The 22,072-nt window shown below is 35.5% G+C and overlaps 1 protein-coding gene and 1 non-coding gene across 6 annotated transcripts in view; one reads left to right on the top strand and one right to left on the bottom strand.

The window, feature by feature from the left end:
- The window catches only part of LOC138707757 (dnaJ homolog subfamily C member 5-like), a 114,856-nt gene that overhangs the window by 8,029 nt on the left and 84,755 nt on the right, over window positions 1-22,072 (top strand). For all 5 annotated transcript variants that reach the window (XR_011334356.1, XR_011334354.1, XR_011334355.1 and 2 more), the window contains exons 2-3: window positions 14,378-14,516; window positions 16,587-16,739. Coding sequence is in view for 2 of the 5 variants with exons in the window: in XM_069837621.1 (XP_069693722.1) it covers window positions 14,378-14,516; window positions 16,587-16,739 (292 nt within the window). In the remaining 3 variants the exon portion in view is untranslated. The remainder of the gene's footprint in view (window positions 1-14,377; window positions 14,517-16,586; window positions 16,740-22,072) is intronic.
- Window positions 17,487-17,562, bottom strand: TRNAC-GCA (transfer RNA cysteine (anticodon GCA)). Its single transcript has one exon. It is a non-coding gene; the product is annotated as a tRNA-Cys (tRNA).

The raw sequence follows: 22,072 nt of genomic DNA, 5'->3' as shown, positions 1-22,072 counted from the left end.
AAAATCATAAATTAGTACAATTAGATAATTGAAATAATGGAATAGTCTACCTTAATCAATTGACCAAATGCAAGAGAAAAAAAAATTGGACAAATAATTATTAAAATTAGATCAGTGAGAAAAAAACTCAGATATACTACACATTAAATGGATCCAAGTTGAATCCATGCAAATTAGCATATTTAATGCATCTGCAGACCGGAGAGAGAGATTTAGGATTCTTATTATAAAACAATTTATGAAATCTTAAACCATTAGCTGGAATACGAAGACTGATATTGCTTATGAAAGATTCACAATCAATATCACCCTTAATGACTTTACAAAAAAATAAATAATCAAGATCCTGACGTCTGGTGAACAAACTACCGCAATTGAAATATTTGCATTTAATCTCATAGTTATAATCGGAATTTGGTAAAAATCTATAAGAACACAAGGAAATAAATTTTCTTTGAATATTCTCCAATTTAGCCGAGTCAGTGGAAGTAATGGAGTTCCATACAACAGATGCATATTCAAGCTTGGATCTAACCAACGTATAGTATAAAATTAATAAACTCATAGGAGTGGAAAAAGAATAAGTTATAGACCTAATTAGACCAAGCATTCTTAACGAATGGGTATAAATATATTGCACATGATCATGGAAATATAATTTTGAATCAAGTAGGACACCAAGATCTCTAATACAATATTTCCTAGTAATTACGACATTACTGAGAGAATAGTTAAATTTTAGGGAGATAGTTTTCCGTGAAAAGGAAATAACAAAAGTTTTGGATTGATTAATTTTCATTCCATTTTCAACAGACCATTGTGAAATTGAATTAATGTCATTTTGAAGAATTTGACAATCAACCAAACTATTAATTTTGCGAAAGATTTTGATATCATCCGCAAATAAAAGGCAGCTAGAACTTATTCTTTTACTTATATCATTTATAAATAATAAAAATAAGAGAGGTCCCAATGTAGACCCTTGAGGAACACCGCATAAACTATTAAATGGAACCGAGAGAGAATTACCTAGTCGAACACAAGACTGTCTATCTGTTAAATAATTTTCAAACCAATTAACGTAGTTAGTGGAGAGACCAAAATTACTTAATTTATTTAATAAAATTTTGTGAGGAACAACATCAAATGCTTTGCTAAAATCAAAATAAATTGAGTCAATTTGACCTTGATTTTCAACTATAGGCATTATGAGATTAAGATAGGAAACTAAATTAGTAGTAGTAGATTTCCCTCGTGTAAATCCATGTTGGGCCGAATTGATCTTATTTTTAACATAAAATGAAATGTGTTTGTGGATAATTTTTTCAAAAATTTTAGAAAAATTGTTTAGGATAGAAATGGGTCTATAATTAGTAACACTGTTTTTATTACCATTTTTGAAAACTGGAATAATGGATGCTTCCTTCCAAAGTGACGGGTAAATTCCTGTTTTTAATCTAAGATTGAATAAAAAAGTTAAAACAGGCAAGAAAATATTAGAGCAACCCTTGATTATAAAATTAGGAATGCTATCAGTACCTTTACATTTATTAGGCTTTAGCTTTTTAATAGCTTTATTTACATCATCGAATGTAATATTAGGCAGAGACAAACAGTCAGTAATATTAGAATCATAAGTAATGTAATTAGAGTTACAATTTTGTTGAACAGATTTAAATTGACTAGCAAATGCATCTGCAATTTCTTTTTCATCTGTGATGTGAACGCCATTTATTATTAGTCCTGTGGGATTACTATTAGTTTTTCGAAAAGTTTCTACATATTTCCAAAATTTATTTGGTTCATGCTTTAGGTTATCATCAATTGATTGTAACCATTTGAATTTATCAGATTTAATCATGGCTTTGACTTGTTTTCTAAAATTAGAAAAAATTTGATAATGATGATCAGTTTTATATTTTTTGTAATTTTTATGAGCTTTATTTTTTTCTTTATAAGCTGACGTAAATCGTTTGAAAACCATTTAGGATAGTGCGATTTTTTAACAAAGGTGACAGGGACACAAATTGATATAGCATTGTTTATAATTTGAGACAAGGAATTTGCAGCAGTGTTTACATCAGTAGTCTGATATATGCTAGTCCAATCATAATTGTATAGAATAGAATAAAGATTCAGATAATCACCTTGAGAATAATTTAAATAAGAACTGATTAGAGAGTGCTCCGGTAACGATAATTTTACTTCAATATAAATAGAGATAGATGGGTGATAAGTATCCTCTAAAACTAGAGAGTGATCGGCAAGTTTAACTGTACTGTTTTTATCATTAGTAAAAACCAAATCAAGAAGCTTTTTACTCGTAACGGTAGAGTTAATTTGAATTAATCCAAGAAGGCAGGACGAGGAATATAAATCCTTAGCCTTAATTTTAGAGTAATAATCAGTATCATTAAGATTGGAACCAGTTGACCAGTCCATACCAGGAGTATTAAAATCACCAAGGATTACTATTCTAAAATTATGAGTGTCGAGATTTTTTTCAAGAAAATTAAGATAAGATTTTAAGTGAATGTGATCTGTATCAGGAGAGAAATAATGGTTACCTAATAACAGATTAAAACCATCAGTCATTCTAAGTTCAACCCAAACGCATTCACTAATAATTTCTAAGTCAAAACGTCTTTTTGTAAAAGGTAACTGGTTGCTAATCGCTGTTAGGACACCACCACCTCTTTTTTTGTTAGTGTCTTCAAACAGTCTATCTGCACGAAACACAGTATAGTTATTTGGAAATAAATTAGAATTAATAACTGACTCAGATAACCATGTTTCAGTGAGACAGATAATGAGATCATTATTACTCACTATATTCTGAAAAATTTCATCAACTTTAGTGTTAAGTCCACGAACATTTTGGTAGAAAATCTCGAGATGATTAATAGAACTGAACATTGAAAAGGAGAGCAAGCAAGACTAAGACTAAGAGGCATTTCCCTGAGAATCAACAGAGTTCGAATTAGCAGAATGCGCAAAGTGCTGCTCAGGCTTTAATTTACCATAAAATGGTGCAATTAGGCAACCAGCAGGCCAAACTTCAGGTTTGTTAATGGAATCGAAATCCCTCACATCAACAGTGATGTGAAAGGAAGAATATGATTGATATTTGGTTTTTAGTTTAGTTACAACAAGAGATCTTAGCTCAAGTTGATTCTTCAGGGAGTCCTCTATACTGTTTGTGTTGACTTTGGAACTAAATCTCGAAACAAATAGAGATTTAGTTTTAATTCTCTCAGGGGCCATTTCAATGCTACTCATGGCCAATGTTCCAACTTTAGGTTCTCTTTTTTTATATTTTTTGCGAGTAACTAATTGAAAACCATCAGATACGTTGGCAGAAGTTGAAGCATTGGCCTGATTTAGTTCAATATTGTTATGTCTATCATTAGCAGGAGGAGTTGTTGACACAGATTTGCTTGTTGCTGACGCATCAGAATTGCAAGTATGCAAGTTGTCAGCAGCTTTGTTCACAGACACTACCTTGCTATATGATTTCTTAATGGGGTCATTAGACTGACCCATAGAAGAAATACTATGAGATGATTTAGGGGGGCAGCACCCCTTTGATAACATTTCTGCCATTTGAACATTTAGGATAGAATTTTCATTTGCAAGTTCAGCGTAAGACTTCCTAGGGCCCTTAGCTTGCACAGATTCATATTGCATTGATTCAGAAGGGACATTACCCTTTTTAGTGAGTACATTAGAATTAGTTTTCACAAAAATTTCTGCCACCTGAATTTTCAGAGCCGCATTTTCGTTCTTAAGTTCTTTCATCTCCTTTTGGAGACTCTTCACATATTCCAAAATGTCGCTCACTGTGTCCAGAATGTTCACACTATTTAAACGAACAGTTTCAACCTGGACGGAAAGTGAATCTACTGAAGGCAGGCTCGGTAGGTTGAGATCCCTTGAAGGTGAAACGACTTTTTTTGTAGGTGAGATCACCTTCTTCTCACCTGGAGCAGTAGGACGCACTGGCGTGTTGTCCCCCTGTGTTGATTTCATTGCACTCACACACTTTTTACACTTAAAAGTAGAACTGCCACTCTGCATGTAGATATCATACTCGGCCTCACCAATATTTAGGCAATCGAGATGATAACGAAGACCACAAGGCCCTGCACACTTCAGAAACTTTTGTCTTCCAAAGAAAGGCAAGTTACACACAAGACAGACGTCTTTACTAGGCGCCATATCCAAATTACAACTTCGATGCACCTGCTGTACGCTGCAAGTTACGGGAGCTACACGCACACACAACCGAACAGCATGACGGCTCACGAACGAATAATAATAATAATAATAATAATAATGATGATAAAAAATAAGAATAGTAATAATAATAATAATAATAGGCCTAATAGTAATAATAATACTAATAGTAGTAATAAAATAGTGCAGTACAAAGCATACAATGAATACAATATTTTTAAGTACACACAGTAAGGAAAATTATGATTATATATAGCTCAACTTATCACATTAGAGATATACCATTATCGGAAAATATGAAAACAAAAATATAAAATAAGTTAAATATCACTAGAACATAAAAAAATGTGAATACGTGGAAACATGCAATACAACACTTGTCATAATAGTAAGTTAGTTTGGCAACTCGTCATGAGATAATTTTCTAACTTGGATTTGAAAGATTTCAATGTTCGGCAGCCCTTGACTTCAGGCGGCAGAGAGTTCCAGTGACGAGAGGTAGCAACGGTGATAGATGAGGAATACAGAGATGATGTGTGAAGTGGAATTTCTAGCGTGTTATCGCGTTGTGATCGAGTATTAATATTATGGTAGCGAGAGAGTATGAAAACGAGCAAATAAATAATAGGGGGATGAAGTGTGCATAATTCGATATAAGAGAGAAAGTGAGTGCAGATTTCTCCTCTCATGTAACATAAGCCATGATAACTTGTCGAAAGAAGGTGAGATATGATCATAATATCGAACATTACAAATGAAGCGGACGCACGCGTTATGAACACGCTGTAGTTTCTGAGCGGAATCAATCTTGAGATCACCGAACGAAACGTCGCAATAATCGATATCATTATCATTATCATTATCATTACCATTATCATTATCACTATCATTTATATGCATAAAATCTATATACTTTTCTTCAGATTACGTCATGACTAAATTAATTGATTCTACACAAATCAGTTTTCTTGGTATGGAATATTGCTTATATCTAGTGCAACTATTTTCGGATGGGATTTTTCTCGTTGCCAAACTTTCAGAACGGCCCTGAGGTTCACTCAGCCTTCTATAAAATTGAGTACTGGGTCTTTCCTGGGGGTAAAAGGTGGTCAGAGCGTGGTGCCAACCACACCAACTCATTCTAGTGCCGAGGTCTTGGAAAGCATGGGGCTCTACCTCATGCCCCTCAAGTGCCTTCATGGCATGTGACGGGGATACCTTTACCTTTTTACTATTTTCGGAATATGCAGTTTATTGCTTTCGGGTGTCAAATATTATACAATATAAATATAATATTTAATGCTCGAAAGCAATAAACTGCATATTCCGAAGTGATAGAGTGTTAAAATTTGTGTAATCAAGATACAACTATTTTCGAGTGCACTTCCATGCAGGGGCAGTGACATTTCCCCTAAGGTTAGAGCTCAGTTTGGGTGTATGTGTGTATTAATCGAAAATTAAGGACTAGAAAATATTGAGTATAGGACTCATGTTTATATGACATTTTTTCGATTAATACACCTAAACTGGCTCTAACCTTAGAGGAAATGCCACTGCCCCTGTACGGAAGCACGCCCTATGGGTTTACCACATTCAACTGGTAACATACACAATGTTCATTTTCATCATCACTGTCAATATTTCCAAAGACACACTCCCAAGGATGCTACATAATAACTGCTTTACACTTTATCTAATTCCAACACAAAACTTAGTTTCAACCCCAAGCGAAGAATACTAACAGGTTGCAACAATGCTCTAGTTATTCTAACTTCCGTGTGCTGATACTCTTCACTGACTCCAGTCTGAATAGATACTACCCCCTTCATACTAGCAAGCATCAGTGAATGAGCAGTAGTTTATGTTGCTGTGAAATGCACTCTGTAAATTTTTTTGAATTTTTTATTCTACTTATTGTTCACATATGCCAATTAAATTACGACCTTCAAAATTAGGCTAATAATAATTTCATGATTCATATTTTAGAGTTCGAATATGCATTTGATAATTCATAGCACAGATGATAATGTGCTGAATTATGCCGAACGAATTTTAGTCTAGAATAAAAAATTTTGTAAATGTGGTTATGTAAGAATAATAGTCTTAGTTGAAGAAATTGTACAAACTTATTAAATATTATGAGTGATTGGATGGATGTATACATGGAATGATTAATCGATGGGATCAAATTTCGATTTTTTGTTATGGTCATCTTTGTAGATTTTTGTTAAGATGTCTAATTTGTGCTGGTGTTAGGTGTGTACACCCTGTACTGGTATGTGCAGGAGATATTTTAACAATTTCCAAGTTTTCCCTCAGATTGTTATTAAAATCTCATGTAATAGTCTTTGTAGGAAGAAAATAATTAAAAAGTAAGGTAAATCTCAAGTTTATGTACACTAGTTTCCTTCCCACAATATGATGGATGTTCCCCTTAAATTGAATGGACGAAGGTCTATGAAATACTAAGGTTGGATAAAAAGTAATGGCAACAGTTCGATATTTCTGACATGGCTTTATTCACAGGGGTACAACATTTACGTACCTTCTATATAGTCGCCCCCCCCCCTTTATTTATTACTTTTTGCCAAATGTTTGGAAGGCGTCATACACCATCAGCGCATCTATCTTTGTTGATGTTCTGTATTGACCACCCTAAAGCACAGATAAGTTCATCTCTGGTATTGTACCGGGTCCTTCGCAGTGGTTCTTTCACTTTGGTGAAAAGACTGTAATCGCATGGATCATATCGGGTAAGTACGGTGGATGTTCCAGTAGTCCGCGTTTTCCGTCTTCCTTGGAGGTACAGCATGGTGCAGTATTACCCCATCAATGTCACACGCCACAATGAACATCACTTTCACAGCACTTTGTGTAGGGCGCACTTTCTTCGGACGAGAAGAACCTGGATGCTTCCATTCATTTGATTGATGTTTCAAGTTTGGTTGGTTCATATGAGTGAGCCCAGGTTTCATCCATAGCGACGATTCGTCCAAGAAAGTAGTCATCTTTCCTTTGGTACCAGTCCAACAAGGCCTGTGCGACTGAATAGTGGTGCCATTGTTAAACCTCAGTAACCCAGAATGTCTTGCAGAATGTGGAGCACAGTTTTGTGACATACTCAAACTTCCGCTGCTAACTCACGCACAGGCCATCGGCGATCAGCATCCAACAAGGAAGCAAGGAGTTGAACTGTGTTGTCCTCCACGCGGGATCGTCCTGTATGGAGGTTGTCCTGAACAGCATCCCTGCCTTCCCGGAACGCTTTAACACATCGTGCCACTGTGCGATATGGCAACGCTGCATCAGCATGTGCTTCATGCAGTCCCTGAAAAACATTCTTGTGCACTACGACATTGTGTCACTTCAATTTTGATCCAGGAACGTTGCTCTAGTTTTGTAAACGTGGTCTTAGGGCGCTCGCACTATCCCTATGAAAGTCAACGTTCTACACACTGCAGTAGATTGACAGAGTACTGTCGCCACTGGCTGCACTAACTCATTTAACAGTCCTTGTTCATGTCCACACAGCTGGCAACTCTCGAATGCACCATCATCACGTGACAGCAGTGTTGCCATTACTTTTTATTCAACCTATGTATTTTGTTAGGACTACATGCACAAGAAGATAGATAACCATGACAAAAAAACAGTGTGCTAGGATCATATTGCGACATTGCTTATGGTATGGTAATAGACCTGAACTACAACCATTATCACCCATGAGAAATTAATAGGAAACATCAAATGTCCGTCCACAGAAAATAACAGTTTTTTACACACCGCAACACACTGGAAAGGAACCCCCACAAAATGTAGTAAGTAGCCTGGCTATAAAAGAAGTTTGAACTAGGATTGCTGTACGTAAACTAGATAATTATGAGTATCAGTATGGTATAGGTTTGAAAATATGAAAGGAAATTAAATTTGTTGTTGTTTTCTAATGCCAGGCATTTGACAATAAAGTCATTTGACCTCTTGCACTCCAATATTTTTCAAAGATATTATCATGGTCAGCCAGTGAAGCACAGATTTTGAGGTGTTCCGAATCCATTTCTTGGTTTGAGTTGCACAATGGGCAGTTAGGGGACTGATATATTCCAATTCTATGCAGGTGTTTGGCCAAACAATCATGGCCTGTTGCCAATCTAAATTAAAGTTAGGCCTAATTGTAACATGACAAGCATAATGATCATTGCTGTAATTATTCATGCCACAATTCATTGACGTCATTATTGTCTACTCTTGGACAGTTGATAGTGTCTCTCTTGTGCTTCCGCATTTTTCTGAGACTGTTTCGTTGTTATCAAGGAATAGCATATAGAGAAGTATTCTGGGTTCGTTTCTTCATTCAGTTCACATATGAGGATATCTATTCCAAACCGTATTAAGTCCACCCAAGGACGAAATTGAGTTTTATATGATTTCGTATAGTTCTGAACATACTCTATCATTGGTTATTGTTACTATAACATATCTATTCTGTAGGACCAAAAATTAATCTTTATGTAGATGCGCTATCATGATGTGAAGTCTGTTTGGGTCTAACTGCATTAAGTTAAATCCCATTCAAAAGAATGCATGAAACTGGGTGTTCATGGCAAACCGTATTATGTTCACATCTTTGTCCACGTCAAACCGTATTCTGTCCAAAAGCAATTAATATTTTTCATTGTAAGGTTGCGTTTCAAGTTTCCTGCACTGAGAAAAATTAGCACCAATTTACAGTATTGACTTATTGTCGAAATCAGTTCAGTATCGCTGCAGTCCAGTTGTGCATGTGATATTCGTGAAAATGGAGGGAGAAGTGCCTATAGGTGAGAACAGCAGAGGAAGCAGGAAAAGAGTGAAGAAGAAAACATGACTACAGAAACAAAGTGAACTTTGGTATAATATTTTTACTATATTTTTTAATTAGGCCTAATAGGTGTTTAGGAGACTTATTTTAATTTTAAAAACTGTTTTCAGCAATCTTGTAATGTACAATAGGGTATTCTTGTTTCAATCTGATAAGGATCCTGATTTAACATTGTTCGAACCACCATGCTAGCATAGGGAAGGTCAGTTCCGTTGTTGTGCAATTCCCGCACATGATATAGGCTACACAGAGTCGAGGGAAGAATTTTCTCAACAAAACAGAAAGCTGATCAGTATCATTAGCATTAATGAACATTACCATTGTGATTCAATATTACATAGGAGTAAATGAAGGAGTGTTACCTATTACCCTAGTTCATATATGTAACAGATAGGTCATCGCTGTGTTAAAATCGGCAGCACTTTGAGGAGAACAACCGCCAGGATCGCCACCCGTCTGCCGTAAATGAACATGAGATGGCAGTACAGTCGCTAATGCAATTCCAATGTGAATTATGACGTGATTCCTTATGTAACAACTAGATGGCAGCATAGTAAACCTGACAAAAGTTGTTAACCTCAAAGCCTATAAGGCCGACCTATCTGGAGTATATATGATCTAGGTTATTACTTACACAATTACTTTGGTTGAATTTTTACAAATATTGAGGAATATTTTTTTTTTTTCTTTTTTATGTTCATGTCAAACCGTATTATGTCAATGATATTTTCTGAATTTCAGGATAGTCTCGTGTAAAAGTGATTTCAAATATAATTGATTCTGATAAATTAAGTTCTTCCAGTAATTAATAATTTTAGTATTTTAATTTACCTCCTTTTGTTGACACATAAACAGTTTTTCTTCTCTCCTGAAAAAATGACATCAATGCAATTCCAGATCGACACGCAATAACCTTAGTCTACTGAACTACGTCACTGGCTTTTCACCCCATTTTACAGTTTCTGTTTGGCCAACAGTGCGCTACATTACCAAATTATTAGACTTAACATTTATAGCTGTTAACAAAGTTAGAATTAGATGTAGTGTTTGCAAAATGGCTATGCATTTTCCCAAAGACCTGGTTTCACATCCGAGGGATTTGAAGTGGAATTTGTTGTGGACAAATACTGTATTGGTGCACATTTTGTCTGGGTAATCCCATTTGTTCTACAGTTATTTCACAGTCTTATTTGAATCTAGTATGGCCTTGCTGACTCTAGCACTGTTTACATACCTGGGACATAATTGGTTTTCATACCTGAGTAGCTACTTGAAATGAGTACAGATTAAGAGGAGAAAGAATAATATTACTAATGATATTTGTTTTATAGTGGTTATCAGAAAAAAAATTAATGAAGAGGCCTTAACAAGCCATTAGATCTTAGCGAATGTCAGAAAGAAATGCTAGCAATATATGTTCCAAGTTTGTGTGTGTATGTGTTACTGTGTGCGTGTTTTATAAAGGATGTAACGAAAAATGTGAGCAAAACTTGGGTATGGATTCCTCATATGTAAAGAAGAAAAAATGGTTATATCAACATGATGATGAGATGCGGCCTGCACTTCGGCAGGAGGTGGACATTTTGGACAGTTCATGTAAGGAAATGTAAACAGGATGCATAAAAATAATTCTAGCAAACAAACGTACTGGAGTGCACTATGATCATAGTTGCAAATCCTAATCAGAAACCGAGCATTTTCGTACCTATAACCTACCCCATTATCTCCTGGCTTATTTGGCTCATGAAATGCCTTATTGGTGTCACTTATGAGGTTCAGACATGTCTTCGGACACTTGACTAAACAACATTGATATAATCATATTTTCTTCCATACATACGAGGAATCTATACCTAAAGTTTTGCACACTTTTTTGTTACACCCTGTATATACAAAGGTTGAACCAGCTGCCCCTTATTTGTTTTATGCAACCCGCAGTTTATAAACCAGCTAAAACATTGGTCCCTGCTGGCATAAATTTACTAAGAAATTGACCCTTTGAATAATTTTTAATTAAGAAAAGTAATTGATCTTTGATTGGTTCAAGAATCGTCGCATGATTTTCTTCTTGATTCCTTGTTGTGCAGAATAATGTGAAGAAATGGACAGATTACTTTGTATCAGTGAAAAGACTTTTTGCTAACTAGAATTAATTGTATACATAATTATTTATACTTGTCATTGCGAAAATTCCCAAGGCTACAACACAGTATGGGAAGGATATTAGAGAACAGGGTGAAGCAGAATAATTTATTATCAAATGATTTACTATTCTTTGTAAACACATTTTTCATGTGTGGGTGAACTGCTGAAGCAAGGACTTAAAAATATTTAGAACCAACCAGCAGTCTCAGTATCGTACAACTTCTATTATCCATCATTCAACTGATCTGTATATTATCTGTTGCCAAAGAGAGCTCGATTTTTAAGCAGTATACAGTAATGTTCCATCGTTTGATTCGATTTTATGAATCATGCTACCATGATCACTTCTCTGGTTGCAAAACTGTTGTTCATTTCTCTGTTAAGTTTAAGTAAACACTTTCATCCTTTTGGAGTATCATGAGATGTTACTTCAAACACCTTTGTTCGAATTTTTCTAAACAATTAATAAAAATAGAATGGCTGTATAAAGAAAATTAGTTGTAATATAATGTAGAAAAATGTAACCTGCATTCATAAAGTATCTTAACTGACACGAGCTAGATTGAAGTCTATTAAATTTGATACTATGGATTATCCGTTTTTTTCGATTAACTGTTCACTATGTCCCAGCCATTAGAACAGATTGTCGAGGATGTATATAGACCATCGCAAATATTTATTATGTCAATTTTTTAAGTGCAAATTTTCGTACCTATATGATATATTAAAACTGATTACAAAATACAGAGCTATTTTATATGAATTTGTGAAAAACACTATGCACTATACAAATGAAGTCGAATATCTAAATTACAGGATTGTGGCAAATGCTTTTGTGCGTAATCCAGGAAACCAAAGTTCTCCCTATTTGGTTGGAAATTTAATGTTTCCATTTAGAGATATTTTTGAATAAGTGTTTAATATGACGAACTACACAGGGTAATACTTGCAGCATGATACAGGAACTGAATTATTGCGAAATGCATAAAACATAAATAAGAGGATATGTTTCACCTTCATGAAACTTTCTTTTTCTATTATTTTTGGTAATAGAATTCCTTACATTCTCTCTGTCTGATATCCCTGTACTGTACTGTAGTCTGAAATAGTCTGAAATAATTCTGTAGAGAAGAGTGATTGAGGAAGAAATCCATTATCTTAAAGAGATTTGTGACACACCCACACCCGTGATAAAATGTCTTATCTTTTGGAAAAGAATAAACATTATCTGTTTCACGACAATTCAACAAATTTGTTCCGAGAAAATTCTACTGACGTCATAAAATGTGCAAATATTTATCTGTATTTTATTAATACATCCACCTGCCATAACAGATGACTATATAGGTTTGGAAAACAATTTCAGAAAAATACATATATGGAATAGAGAGAAATAAGAAATATATCAATATAATATGTAGTAATCAAGAAAGTTTAGAAAGTTAGAAATTTAAACATTATATAAATGATTATGTAAAACACCTATGGATTTCTTTAATATATTTAAACAAATATTTTTAATATCTTGAGATGTCATATCCTATTGCTTTAAAATGTCAATAGTATATTTATACGCCAATCTGAAGACACCAGAAAGCAAACCCCTCACCTCCCATTGTAATCAATTGCATTATATCTCTCACTCAAGTGAGGAACACATGGGTGGTAAATGACTTGTTTTTCTTGATCAACTGCTAAGGCTTGAGATACATCCTTTTCGAACTGTACAGTTGGATCCAATATTACTGCCTTTTTCGTCTGTCTATTAAGAGCAATTATATCTGCTCGTCTGTTACTGCCATCCTCAGATATACTATGTACTTCTTCATGTACTTCAAGATTGTTATTTTTCCTTAAATGTGAGGCAATATAAGAGCGAACACTATGATGATGTACATTGTGCAACAAATCTCCTTTAGGACATAATCTTAGCACATGACCAAGAGTCTCAGTCGCCTCACATCGGAATTTGTAGTTAACATCATTTAGAGACAGGTAGGCCTATAATTTCCATATCCAGTGTCATTTTTGAATAATATTTTTTTTTCACCAAGTTATGAGTGTTTCATGATGAAATGTTTGACTTGCCAGCATACACATACTGTACATTCATTAACATTAATATAGTCATTTGAGTTAACGTACAGTTAAAGAAAATCAGAAACCACAGGCATGGTCTTGGAGTATTAAGAAAGACTTTCTCCATGGCTGTTCTTAGGTTTGATTTCCAATCATACTTGAACTGTTAACCTACTTGGGTTTCTTTCAAGGCTTTCCCCAACTGTAAGGCTAATGCCAGGTAATATTATATCGAAATCCCTGAATTTTATTGTAAAAAGACCATAATGCTGTCACCTACTCTATCAATGCTTGGTAATATCTCATAATTAAATGGTGATGAAAAGAAGTATGTATTTCTTCATATGTTTTATACATTTCAAAATTCAGTTCTCCCTGATATTATAGACTAAATAATATTTCTTTATACAGTTTTCCTTCAACCACCATTCACGAGACCTTACTTACTTGCAAATGGCTTTTAGAGATTCCAGAGGTTCATTGTCACCCTCACCTAAGCTCGCCATCGGTCCCTATCCTGAGCAAGATTAATCCAGTCCCTATCATCATATCTCACCTCCCTCAAATCCATTTTACTATTATTCTTCCATCTACGTCTCGGCCTCCCCGAAGGTATTTTTCCCTCTGGCCTCTCAATATTTTATATGTACTTCTGGATTTGCCTATACTTCCTACATGCTCTGCCCATTTCAAATGTCTGGATTTAATGTTCCTAATTATGTTAGGTGACTAAATATTTTCCTAAGCGCATTTTCTCGAACACCTTTAACCTCTGTTCCTCTCACAAAGTAGAGTCCAAGTTTCACAACCATACAAAACAACTGGTAATGTACCTGCTGTATAAATTCCAACTTTCAGTCTTTTTGAAGGGAGACTAGATGACAAAAGCTTTTCTAAACCGAACAATAGCAGGCATTTCCCATATTATTTTGTGTGTGCGTGTGCGTGAATGTGTTTTTTATTTATTTATTTATTTATTTATTTATTTATTTATTTTTTTTGTAATTTTCTCAGTGTACAATTTTGTAAAGGCTAAAAATATTTAACTCTTATTTTCAGTACATCTGGAGATACGCTATACCAAATACTTGATCTTCCCAAAACTGCCAGTGCAGATGAAGTTAAAAAGACGTACCGAAAATTGGCCCTTAAATACCATCCTGACAAGAATCCCAACAACCCTGAGGCAGCTGAAAAGGTGAGTGTATTATTCATGACTCATGTTCACCATAAAGTGCTGTTAATCCGTATAATTCTAAGATATGGGGGGGGGGGGGGAAACGCATTGTCAAAGTGTTCTGTGTGTGCATTATGTAAATGCTCAGTTAAAATTGGTGTGTATACATATTATTTTGTACACACACACACAGAGTCATAGAGACAAGGAAACATGCACAGAGACACAGACATACAGAGACATGCAGACACACACAGAGCTTAGCATTTTTGAAACAAAGACATAATTCTTTTTGGGAGTGAATACAAAAGCGTTTGGAAATTTTCCTGTTACCTTGGTGGAAATATAAGAATCTCAAAACATTTCTATTCCATTTGAACAAATAGATGGGGTGAGAACAAGAACGATATCTGATCATTGAGGTCATTAAAAATGACTGAATCCACGTCATTAACATTATATAAGACCCCTTCAAGCAGCATAACCTTATACTCTTCGCCTGAAGATGCAGATAGAGCCAGCATTTAAAACATTGATTTTAGTCACTATTTTGTCATCCTACCAAATTACTTGACTGTCGTCCACACCTGTGGAGTAACGGTCAGCGCGTCTGGCTGCGAAACCAGGTGGCCCGGGTTCGAATCCCGGTTGGGGCAAGTTATCCGGTTGAGGTTTTTTCCTGGGTTTTCCCTCAACCCAATACGAGCAAGTGCTGGGTAACTTTCGGTGCTGGACCCTGGACTCATTTCACCGGCATTATCACCTTCATTTCATTCAGATGCTAAATAACCTAGCTGTTGATACAGCGTCATAAAGTAATCCAATAAAATAAAATAAATTATTATTATTATTATTATTATTATTATTATTATTATTATTATTATTATTATTATTATTATTGTATTTCATCACCAGCAAGCATCAGTTGTAAAAATCGAAGCTATATCTCTTCTGAATAATAATGCACCATTGCTTTCTTCTGAATTTATAAACATTCATATGCATGCATTATTGGAATATGTAAGTTTCTTTTTATTTCTTCACAACTGAAAATGAAATCTTTTGCTAGATGTCTGAATATTTTTACAGGTTTATATGTGAATGAGCCACAAGTAAGTTCTAATTCTGTGTAGTAATTCAATAACTATGCAATAATACATATTACAATGCAAAACATTTGCCTTACATAATATTAAACAATTTTTCTCGTATCCTTATATCATACAGAGCATTCAGCTTGACTTCTGGCTGAGAACTCTTGCATTATCAGACATGATGGGATAGACTGCTTCATTATCGTTCTGTAGCCTCTAGTATATTTTTTTCTCATACTGCTTCTATTAATTAATAATAGCGTACACACAGATATATTTTTATGTCATGAGTACTATAATCTGTGTTACAGGAATTGTTCCGTGGTGCAGTTTGAAGCCAAGCTGAGTTCTATAATTAATATGCTACAGTTTCTTAAATTAACTCATCTCATTGGTTTAATATAATGAGCAGAATTACGAGCATAGAATTCTTTCATAGTTGTGTCAGTTTCAAGTAATATTACAGAGATTTCTAATATTAGTTTTTATTCTCCTTATATCGATAGTAAACAGGAAGGATTGGAATATTATTTGTTTTGGAAAACGTATTATGTGTCTTTCACGTGTTAAATTTTATGTTACCTTGTTAATATGTTTCGGCCTGCTATTGGCCATCATCAGAACTGGTTGTTGCTGATCTTGGCGCCTTTTGTTTTGTTTCCTGTGGGGGTGTGTTTGTATAGTGTAATGTGGAGTCAAAGAGTGTGTGTGTTCTGAAATCGAGTTGGGTGTTGAGATTTTCATTTGGATGTGTTTTTGTGTGTTTGTATACTTGTTTACACTACACAAAAACACCCCCACAGGAAACAAAACAAAAGGAGCCAAGACCAGCAACAACCAGTTCTGATGATGGCCAATAGCAGGCCGAAACATGTTAACAAGGTAACATAAAATTTAACCCGTGAAAGACACTTTTCCAAAGTGATATGGTGTTAAAAGTTGTGTAACCAAGATGTATAATGAAGACAAGACGAATTATTTGTTGTTTCTGTTGCAGTTTAAAGAAGTAAATCGTGCCCACAGTATTCTGAGCGACCTCACGAAGCGTAATATCTACGATAACTATGGTTCCCTGGGTCTTTATATCGCAGAACAGTTTGGAGAGGAGAATGTAAATGCTTACTTCCTAGTCACATCAGGATGGTGCAAGGTAAGACTGTTCCCTCATTTCCATTTGTTTGTACTTTATTCAGTTTTGACCTAGTCATATTACCAAAATAATGCAAAAGATTTTCCTCTGTTAAGTGTTTAATATTGGGAGAAATTCCTCTCGAAGATAATTTTACCTCTCCAGTTTAATTATATTTTCCGAGTGCAGTGAAATACATTCAAAGAATTTTCTACGAGTTTTTAGGCTTTTACAGTGACTTTGATCAAAATTAGACTTCTGGGTATGCCTATTTCAGGACATGGAATACCCAAAATCCTAATTCTGAAAGTATTTTCTCTTCAAGAAAATGAAATACAAAATACACTTTCCATTCCTAAGCTTTAATACTTTTAATTTGGATACATATTTTTTCTCAACAATATTCAGTAATCCTAATTAGGAAGTTGAACAAATATGTATAGAACGAAAGATGCTGTAAAAGATATTTGGATGAATGGCAGTCGGTAGGTTTACTTTTTAAATTGATAGCTGAAGCTCTCTGATGAGAGTTACTTTAATCACTGCTGTATTAAGTCAGAGTGCTTTATTGTGTGTAGTTTCCAGCTTTGTTGTTGTGGTGACTAGTGCTGTTTGCAATGATCACTTACATTGCTGTGACTGACTTTATGTGTAGATTTGTTGTGATGGTCTGATTACTCATTGCATAGAGCCTTCCATGTGCTAACTCCATTGGAGTTTGCTGTTTGGGGTAATTCGGAGGTTACTGATAAATACGAGAAAAATTCGTACCGGCACTGGGAATCGAACCCAGGACCTCTCAGCTCTGCGCGCTGAGCGCTCTTACCAACTGAGCCATGCCGGGACACGATCCACGGCGCCGGCCGAACCCCTCTCGTAGTGCTATTTTACGGCCTTACTACCTACATTTGAGACGATACACGTCATATGTATGCAGGAGCGCATATTAAATGACTTTGTGGCCGTATTCAACATCAGTTTGATGAAAACTGCTAACAGTTTATATATATCAAATATTCATATGAATGAGGTCTCACCCACCTCATTGAATATTACACGACTAGTGTGAAGTAGTCAGTTGTATTATTACTGATAAATACGAGAAAAATTCGTACCGGCACCGGGAATCGAACCCAGGACCTCTCAGCTCTGCGCACTGAGCGCTCTTACCAACTGAGCCATGCCGGGACACGATCCACGGCGCCGGCCGAACCCCTCTCATAGTGCTATTTTACGGCCTTACCACCTGCATTTGAGACGATAATATGCGCTCCTGCATACATATGACATGATCGTCTCAAATGCAGGTAGTAAGGCCGTAAAATAGCACTACGTGAGGGGTTCGGCCGGCGCCATGGATCGTGTCCCGGCATGGCTCAGTTGGTAAGAGCGCTCAGCACGGAGAGCTGAGATGTCCTGGATTCGATTCCCAGTGCTGGTACGAATTTTTCTCGTATTTATCAATAATAATACAACTGACTAGTTCACACTAGTCGTGTAATATTCAATGAGGTGGGCGAGACCTCATTCATATGAATATTTGATATATATAATTCGAAGGTATTTTGAGTTTTCATTTCTTTTGTAAAATACTGGTACTTTATTTTCTGAATATTTAATTCTATTTGTCACCTTTGCCCATATTTTGGTAGTTCCCATTTTATTACATTAATGCTTTGCTTTTATCCTTTCCTGTTGTTGAATTGTTTTTTGCCTATACCCATAATATGACATGCAGCTCATAGAGGTCAGGTAGGCCTATATGCATATTAAATGAGGGCTAATTTTAACTTATTGGGAGGCCTGCTTTTCTTTGCATAAATTTACAAATTTTATTTCTCTATATTAAATACATAATTCAAATACCAATTAAAAATATTTCGTTTACTTCTGTATTCATTTTGATTTCCAGATTGTATTAAGTACTCCTCTGAAGTCAGTGAACACAGATAATTTTCCTTTCTGTTGAAAGGTTTGCTTAATATCTTAGAGAATCATTGGCAAAAGTGCAAAATCTCGTAAGTCTTGAGAACAAAATTTTCAGTAATGCGATAAAACTCTTCTCTGTTAAATTTGTTTGACATATGAACAGTTTTATTGCATTCCTGAAAATTTTGGTTCCCATAACTTAGATTTTGCACTTCTGCCCATGATGTTATTGATATGTATTTTCAGAAGCCAGATAGTTTAGGTGTTGAAAATCTATATGATTACATACAACATACATTGCATTATTTTCTATACTGTGAAGAACAAGTTTGTCTCAACGAATGTTGATATAATGTATGTCAGCTAGGGTTGCCAACCATCCAGAATTTTTCCGGATTGTCAGGAAATCAGTCCTCTATGCAGGAAAAAAAATTAAATTGTTTTCAGGATGCTTAATGTCCGGAATTTTGTTCATTGCAATATTATATTCTGAAATTTCATACTGATATTTCATTATTAGAGATCCGACGTAGTTTGCAATGGCTACCAAAGACATTTTATAATTATACGATATACTTTTTGATAAATAGAAACAAAGAGTTTGTAAGTATTATAAGCTCTTTGGGTAGAACACTGAAGCGAGGTCATGGTGCTCTTTGATGTAGTAAATCAGCATTTGAATAACTTGAGTGATTCTGATGTGCATATCTTTAAGAAGGAAGCACTGAATGTGTTTCAGAGGACCATTGACTATTTGCAAAAATGGTTTGATTACTATTCTTCACTTCTTAAGAAAATCACTCTTCTAAGCCTTAATGATACTTTCACATTTAGTGTCCTTACTGAAATTGTGAATATATTGCATGTTAATATAGAACTGGAGTTCAAAATGGTGATGCATTGTATCAGGAGAATTGCCTATTGAAAGAGATGATGCTGATAATGAAAGACCTACCAAGTCCTCAAGAATGCTGGGCCACTGTTTTGAAGACACATAGTGTGCCAAACTTAAAGAAAATTGCTGAACACTTACATGCTCTTCCAATTAGCAATGCTTATATGGAGTGAGTTTTTAAAAAAATGTAGAATCTCTGAACTGACGAGAGGAACTGGATGAGGCCAGGACTTGTAAACTCAGAACTCTTACTAAAGACGAACTTTAATATGTCATGTAGAGAATTTTTTATATCTCAACAAACAAAGAGATAATAAAACCAAAGCAAGCAACAAGTATTCTTCCAAACAATGTTAATGTATAATGATGGATTCATGGACTATCAGCCGAGTTAAAGTTGTGGAATACTCCAAGCTTTTGGCTACTGACTCTGTAGCCAATGTCAGGGAACTGATGATGCCATTGTCTGAATGTCGTCTTATAGGCCTATATAAAATGGTTCGGTCAGATGATGCGGGATTGGCTAGTGGTGGGACCAATCCGGGGCCGGGAATTCCATGTGTTCATAAGCTTCGCCCCTACTGGGTTCCTCTTGTGTTGTTGGCAGACAGCAAGCTTGAATCGGCCGGCTGAGCTAGGTGCTGGTCCTTGGTACTGGGTGTAGGATCTCATGAGGGCTTTAGTTTATTCAAGACTGGGGTCCATGCCTTGCTGAGTCGCAGGCCACCATCCCTATTGAAGTTGTTCGTTTCTAATTTAATTTGAATGACCTCCAGGATTACTAGTTCCAATCACTTAGCACATGAATGCTCTACCGACTGAGCTACCCAGGAACTGTACACGACACCGTCACAATTTTTCCCTTTATATCCACACAACTCAAATGGGCTGACAAGACGCTAGAAACCCAACTTTGAGTGCACACAACTCTGTGTGACTTAAATTGTGGCTTTCTGTTAACGTACATCCAGTAACGTATATATTCACAGGGAGCCATTACCTGAAAGCCAGGTTTACACAGAGGGTTGAGTTGTATTTGAAGAGAAAAATGGAACAAAATAGAATTTAATGGTAAATTGCTAAGATGGCTGCAAAAAAAATTGTAACAGTTCTACACAAGTTTGGATCATCCTAATTAAAAGGTTTTAAATTCATTTAATTTTTTTGTAAATTGATAATGTACTCGTAGTAAACATAATACCAACTTTTTTTAATTTGAATATTAGCTATCCTTGGAATCGAATTCACATTTAAATGGAGTGAAGTTTCGTTTTGACATTTTACGTTTGTATATATTAGAACAAACAACATTCCAAAGTAAATCTGACTTGTTATCTATCAGAGAGTAGGAGAAATCATACCCACTGGAGTCAATACAAATGGCTAGTCCAACTTAAGCTAAATCTGTCCTCATTGATAAGCCACCATTGCTCCCTCCATTAATTATACAGTAAAATTTGTGCAGGAGTGAACGTGATTAATAGTGCAAACACTTGTACAATGCGAACAAATTCACTAGTTCCAACAAATGTAATAGCTATTATAATGTCACCTATTGTATATTGCGGAATCTGCCCAACTTGGAAAAACATAGCAATATTTTACGGTTTTGTAAAAACTACTTACGAAATGCAGACAAAAATATTAAAAATTGATGTACTGTGCTTTCGTTTATGCTATGTTTCACCATTTGGTCTGAGAATTAATGGCAGTTAGTGAGTCATTGTTCTGACAAAGAGCTTAATACCACAAGGAAACAAAGAACAAGGTGCAATATCTACCTCTAATATATCGAGAGAAGGGCAGATGTGGAAATTGTTACAGATATTTCTTCCAATAACAACACTATGCATGACTTAATTGGTTTCCTCAGAAAATCATAGAGGATTAGGAAGCAGACAGGTAAACAACAAATCACTGTTTTACTATGCATCATTAGCAAGCTGACTCTCATTGTGATAATGCATAAGTTACAGGGATAGCAAGAAAGAGAGCGAGAGAGAGAGAGGGAGAGGAGGTGATTTGCATAATATATTCGTTACTGTAGGTACGTTAACAGAAAGCCACAATTTAAGTCACACAGAATTGTGTGCACTCAAAGCAAAGTTGGGTTTCTGGCGTCTTATCAGCCCATTTGAGTTCTGTGGATATGAAGGGAAGAATTGTGTCGGTGTCGTGTATGGTTCCTGGGGTAGCTCAGTCGATAGAGCATTTGTGCACGAAGCGAAGGGTCTCAGGATCGATGCCCCGCCCCAGAACAATTTTTTCCTTGAAATTATTCAAGCCTGCTTCACAGGGAGCTTCTACCTGAAAGCCAGATTTGTATAATATATTCGTTACTGTAGGTATGTTAAAAGAAAGCCACAATTTCAGTCACACAGAATTGTGTGCACTCAAAGTTGGGTTTCTGACGTCTTGTCAGCCCATTTGAGTTGTGTGGATATAAAGAGAAGAATTGTGACGGTGTCGTATATGGTTCCTTGGGTAGCTCAGTCGGTAGAGCATTCGTGACTAAGCAAAGGGTCCCAGG

This window comes from Periplaneta americana, chromosome 10 (genome assembly GCF_040183065.1).
Source record: "Periplaneta americana isolate PAMFEO1 chromosome 10, P.americana_PAMFEO1_priV1, whole genome shotgun sequence".
Taxonomy (NCBI): domain Eukaryota; kingdom Metazoa; phylum Arthropoda; class Insecta; order Blattodea; family Blattidae; genus Periplaneta; species Periplaneta americana.
This window is presented reverse-complemented; position numbering and strand designations above follow the sequence as displayed.